Genomic DNA, 6,000 nt, shown 5'->3' with positions numbered 1-6,000 from the left:
AGGAAAAGTGGAGTTGGGAGGAAAGGGGTTTAAGGAAATAGGTAGAGGGGGTAGAAGGATGAAAAGAAAGCAAATGTCTTGTTTTCTGTAAAGGGAAATTATAAAAAGAGGTTAGATGGGGGAGAGAAGGCAAAGGTTGGTCTGGGGGGTTGAGTCTTGAGACTATAGGGGGGAATTCAATTGGCTGCGTTACTGTCAAAAGTAACGTGGCCTGCGCACTATTATGGTAATAGTGCACTTAATTACCATTAATACTGTAATTTCAGCACTGGCCTTTTGCTCGCGGCAAGCAGAAATCTGTGCTATAATTACAATATTAATGGTAATAGACAGTGCGGCATTGGGTTGGGGCGAATTGAATTCTCCATTATATGGATAGTGAGCCTTTGAAATAGGTGGTGATGTTGAGAGCAGTAAGGGAAGGAGGAAAAGGTAGGCAGAAGCAAGTAGAGGTGGAAAGAGATGACTTTGGTTCGTTAACTGGGTCAAAATAAGGATTAAAGTAGGTTTGATTATCAAGATTGAGACTCACAGTACTAGGACAATATAAATTTATAGAGCGGACATTTAGCAGTGGAACAAGATTTTTTCCATCAGTGCTTGGTGATACAAGACCATTTTTGCAGGTGGCGGATCTGTTTGGAGTGCCAAGGTTTGGAACACAAGAGATGACTGGCACTGCCTTGTCTAGGGCTGCTATCCAGCATTCCCAACACCTATATATCCACATTTCAATCCATCCTAAATGCTGCTGCAAAACTGATCTTTCTCACCGCTCCACATCTGATGCACCACTTTGCAAATCCCTACACTGGCTCCCTGTGTCCTCCAGAATCCAATTCAAATTACTTATCGTTACCTGCAAAACCCTCAACACCACCACCCCATCATACATCTCAAATCTCATATCAAAATACTTGTCCCGTGCTGCTCCCCACTTATGTATTTTCCTACCACGCCTAAGAAGGCTTTCCCAGTCTTCAAATCATTAGACGTTCTCTAAAAACCCTTTATGGTTTTCAATCTGCATTTATTTTGTCTGCCTTGTATGTCCTTGTTTTATGTATGTCCTGTTTTCTCTACTGTACACCACTGCGGAGCCTTACAAATCTATGATAATAAGATGTTGTCCCTAATCTGCTTCAGATTCAATGATGTATAACGAACAGTATTTGGGGAGAGTAGAAGTGTTGACTTAACCTGTTTTCCAGTTAACTTCAAGGTTATGATGAACCTAAGGACATCTGGATCTAATGAGTCTGGATCTTGACTGTTCTTCAAGAAAACCAGAAAAGACATTCAACTTTAAGTAAGAAGTCTGCAATGGAGAGAGATTCAGTAGGCTGTTACTCAATATTCCGTTTACGACAAATCCTGATAGCAGTGAAAAATTGAAAGCACCTGTGATACGCAAATCACTAGTAATAATGCTTCTAAAAATTGCAGGATAAAATTCACCACTTAAAAACAAAACAAAAAACTGTATGGCAACAATCAAGATTCCATGAATATCAAAGCTAAAGTTGGCTTTTACATTGAAGAAAAAAAACCACCACCTTGGGAAAAAAGAACCGGAGTTTCAGAACAACTTTAAGATGCAATCCATCAAACCCTCGAGGAGGTGAAGAACCGGCAGGCATGCCATTATGAACGTCAGGAAACATCATATTGTACTCTACCGCATGAATGAAAGTCACCATGAAAAGGAAAATAACACAGATGCTGAAGTGGAAGAAATTCCAGTGCCAACAACTAGTGAAGCTACTATAAATAATTGTTGCTTTGACTAACTCAAAGGGAATTACAGAAAATCTACTCTTGCTGTGTGCAATTTCAGAGGCAGACCTTGATCTCCCCTCCCAGTTATGCAAACTCAAGAGATTTGATATGGTTTGATATAGTGTTACATTTATATAACCACACAGCTACTTTGCTTTTTTTTCCTCTCTATTGTACAAAAGGGAGATTTGTTCTTTTCTGTACTCTGAAACTGGAAGTACAATATAAAGCAGTTAGAAAAACCATTAGAAAATGGTTATAATTTATCTGTGTTCTTTTAGATTTTGAGACATATCAAAAAGTGTTTAGTGATTATTCTCATTTTTATACCCATTCTTGTAATTTAAACTTTACAGCAATTTACAATAATTTGTATATGGTCATTTGAAAAGTGTAAATAAAGGGGATTCTACTCTAAGAGTAATTAAGGCACTTATCTGCCCGTTTTGTGCCTATAGTTCTCAAAAATCCCTCTGCACATACCCAGAACTGGACGATACGTGACGTGACAGAACGCAGAACGTCCAAGTCATCTTTGAGTGCAAGCTACACTTAGTACAGCCTACGGTTTAGGGGAGTGATTGGGGAGGGGAATGGGCAGATTTGCATAGGAAATATACAGCAAGGGCTTTCTCGGGCAGCCACTTCCAAGTTAGACTCGGTCGCAGGGGCAGCGGGGAATAGTTGGCTACCTTGGGCTGGGTCTGCTGCATTTTTTTACCTTTAAAATAGGCTGCTGAAGCGAATCTTGCCCCCCTGGCAAAAATTTGCCAGTTCCCCCATGCTCTGTCGCACACACTAGTACGCTGCTTTTCTGCTGTATTTCTTACACCAGCTAGAGGTCTAGTCTAAGTCCCGAGTCTTAGTTATGTCAGACGCATATGCATGATAGAACATGTGTTTGCAATCAGGAGTAACTGTAGAAATGTGTTATGTACAGTAGACTAAGTACACCCTAATACATGTTTTTCAAGAAAAAACAAACAAACATTTGTTACAAATTTCCATGTATAATCAAGAGACTAGAATATTGACATGCAACATTAATTGAATACAGATTTTTTTATATGCGTTCTTTTGAGATTTTATATTCCACCTAGCTATAGCACGTGTCCTGCAGTGTCTGGTCTAGTGGAGCAGAGAAAACCTACACCCGTAGTCATCACCACACGTATCGTGATCCGTTCCTTGTTGACTTTGGAGTATGTGGAGCTGAATTACGGGCAGTTTAAAACAAACAGATACTGCGCTCAGTATATGTGCCTTAATGACTCAGGTCCTATATGTGAGCTCTCTCACAAGCAGGACTCTCCCTATATGTTTTCACATTGCTTTTATTTTGTCTACCTAATATTAGTATGTCCCTGTTTTGCCCAGGATGGCAGTGGCATCTTACAAATGACCCAAAATTGTATCATTTTTAAAATGATTCTCTATGTATGAGGGCAATCTTTAGGTTTAGGCCCACCAAGTTTAATTCAGACTTCATAACACTTCAATATGGTCGTCGGTGAAGTTTCATAATAATAATAATAATAATAATAATAATAATAATAATAATAATAATAATTTAAAAAAAAAAAAGGGGACGGACACTGTTATAAAGTCGAATCCCCCATTTAATATTAAATATGAACTGAGTGGATTGACTTTTTTGATATTGCATTCACAAATATCAGGATATCCCCATCTCTTCCATTCTGTGTACTCCATCTTCCCTTGTTGCATAAATCTATAATAGTGTAGCAAATTGGTTCACCATTTCATCTTTTGCAAATTACTTTTTAATTCCACATTGAAATGAACAACTATTCCCTATTGAGCGATTTTACTGAGAACTAGTACACCATGGATGTGATTTTTCGATATACAGTACAGAATCAGGGTCACAGTTCACCACTGATCAATTCTGGCTTACATTAGAGCATGTTGGTACAGTAATAAGATGACGTCACAGGCATGCCAGTTTTTCAACAAACCTGGGTATACCAAGGATATGGAGAAAATCAGTTTTTTCTTGTGTCATGTAAAGAACCCTAAAAATACTTTACCATACTGATCCCATTTCAAATTCATAATCAAAATATAAATACTTTATTATTTTACAGACATTAAATATAAGTTTAACAATACAAAAAGTGTATTTATATACTGAAATGTTTAACACACTAGGCATGATGTAAACATTAAAATTCACCATATCAGGAAATGAAAGAAGAACAATTTATAAAGAAAAGGCTCCAAGTACCAGGAAAAACAAGACAAAACAAATGGCTTTTGATCATTACATTTGCATAGAAAGATATAAAATTCCAGCTCACCCATTCAAAACGGCTAGATCTTAAATGTTCCATTACATGTAGATCCATTCAAACCATGTATGCATTAGTCTATTGTGAACATAACATTTGCATGGATGCGGAAAAATGCATTTTCTAATACTGACATAAAAACATGAAGATTTGTATGGTTTTACATTTGAAAATTCCTGAATTTCAAACCAGCGCTATATATGCGATTATGTTTTTAATGGAAGCAGGCAAAGTTTATGCTTGTCAAGCGAAAATTGTGTTTTAAACAGGAAAAAGGTTTAGATAAACTCTTTATAGTGAATTGTAACAAACTATCTAAAAAATACAGACAAATGCCTAATGCCATCGGTTAGTCGCATGCTATTTTCTTCTTCACAAATAAGTAACGACCAAGTAGTTAGTTCACCTATGACATAAACAATGTTCCCTTTTAAATGCTGGTAATAAAAAATAAAAAAATAAAAAAAAGACAAACAGAATGTGAGCAATAACGCACCTATCTTACATATAGTAAACACATTTAGGCCAGAAAATTTGTTTGTGACACAGGCAAGTTGCATAGCACAATTTGTGTTAGACGGCACATGAATATATAGAAAAATGACTTTCGTGTATTTTGGCATGAAGACTAAACAAACAAGTTGTGATAAAAAAAAATGCACATCTGATGATAATGGGTGACAAAATATGCACATCTGTAAATACATTCAAAAAGCTTTATATTCTTTGGATTCCTTTTTGGGGAAAAAAAAAAAAAAAAAAAAAGTATTTAATAAAAATCTAGGTGAATTTAAAATGTACCGTACCATTTCATTTGGATATAGCTTTGTTGGTTTTTTTTTTTATTTCCTGGCAGTTTTGAATGACCACAGTTCTACCGTAAACCAATGTTAGTTAGTTGCAGCACTCGCTCGGTAATGATCTACTCTATTGTACACAATATTTTTAAGAGGCAGGAAGTCTGGGTTGTTGTCCTGGGAAATAGGCTGACAGTATTGGAGAACTTCCAGATTTTGTTAAGGCTGGCCTCACTGGAGCTGGGGAAAAAGAAACACAAATTCTATATGAAAAGCTATTCTCCAACATCAAAATGCATTATTGCACAGTTGTTTTTTTGTTTTTTCTTTACTATGAAGCATGATAACTTGGAGGGGATCTATCATTGGGAGATTTTGTTCAGAAATTAAAATCCACTAACATATAATATACAATATATCATTAAATTAACCACCATACTCACCAATCAATTAAAGATCAATTTATTTTAAATGCAGGCAAAATCATAGCTTTTCCCATTTATGTATAGGCAATGCATTTTTAATGGGGGCATAAAACACAATGAAAATGCATTGCTCATACAAAAGAATGGTAAAAGCATAGCCAATCTCAAGCAATTTTTACTTGTTTGCAGCTTGCGATTGATGAATGGTGGCCTCCATCCCAGCTGAAAAATAACGGCATTAGCAGCAATTAAATACTACTGTTCCAGTGTGCCATGGCTTCTACAATTGAATTACCATTAAATATTTGAGTATTTCCCCATTCATTTAAAGTCATATGCATTTTTATGCGCTTTCTGCACACACAACCCATGGCTCTGAGCTTTAAGATGTTACTCTTGGCTGCCAGCATGACCACAGCATAGTGCTTCAGACCCCAGCAGGGGAAGACTGGAACATAGTGATTTGCACGACTGTATAGGAGCAGCAGCATCATGTGCAATGGAGATTACGAGCCATGTCTTCTTGTCCAACATCAGTGGCTGACCTCATAACTGCTCTACAGAATGAATGGGCACAAATTCCCACAGAAATCATACAATATCTTATGGAAAGCCTTCCAAGAAGAGTAAGTTGTTATCGCTGCAAAAGGGGGACCAACTCCATATTAAAGTAAATGTATTTGAATA

General features: G+C 36.7%; 1 protein-coding gene across 1 annotated transcript in view; it reads right to left on the bottom strand.

Annotated features, from left to right (window-relative positions):
• Positions 1-3,907: 3,907 nt before the first annotated feature.
• The window catches only part of LOC142108279 (spindle assembly abnormal protein 6 homolog), a 66,113-nt gene continuing 64,020 nt past the window's right edge, over positions 3,908-6,000 (bottom strand). The window contains exon 16 of the mRNA XM_075191921.1: positions 3,908-5,128. Within this exon, the coding sequence (XP_075048022.1) occupies positions 5,037-5,128 (92 nt within the window). The 3' untranslated portion in view covers positions 3,908-5,036. The remainder of the gene's footprint in view (positions 5,129-6,000) is intronic.

The sequence above is a fragment of the Mixophyes fleayi genome, chromosome 1, assembly GCF_038048845.1.
Source record: "Mixophyes fleayi isolate aMixFle1 chromosome 1, aMixFle1.hap1, whole genome shotgun sequence".
Classification (NCBI taxonomy): Eukaryota; Metazoa; Chordata; class Amphibia; order Anura; family Limnodynastidae; genus Mixophyes; species Mixophyes fleayi.
The sequence above is the reverse complement of the archived record's forward strand: the minus strand, read 5'-3'. Positions and strand labels throughout refer to the sequence as shown.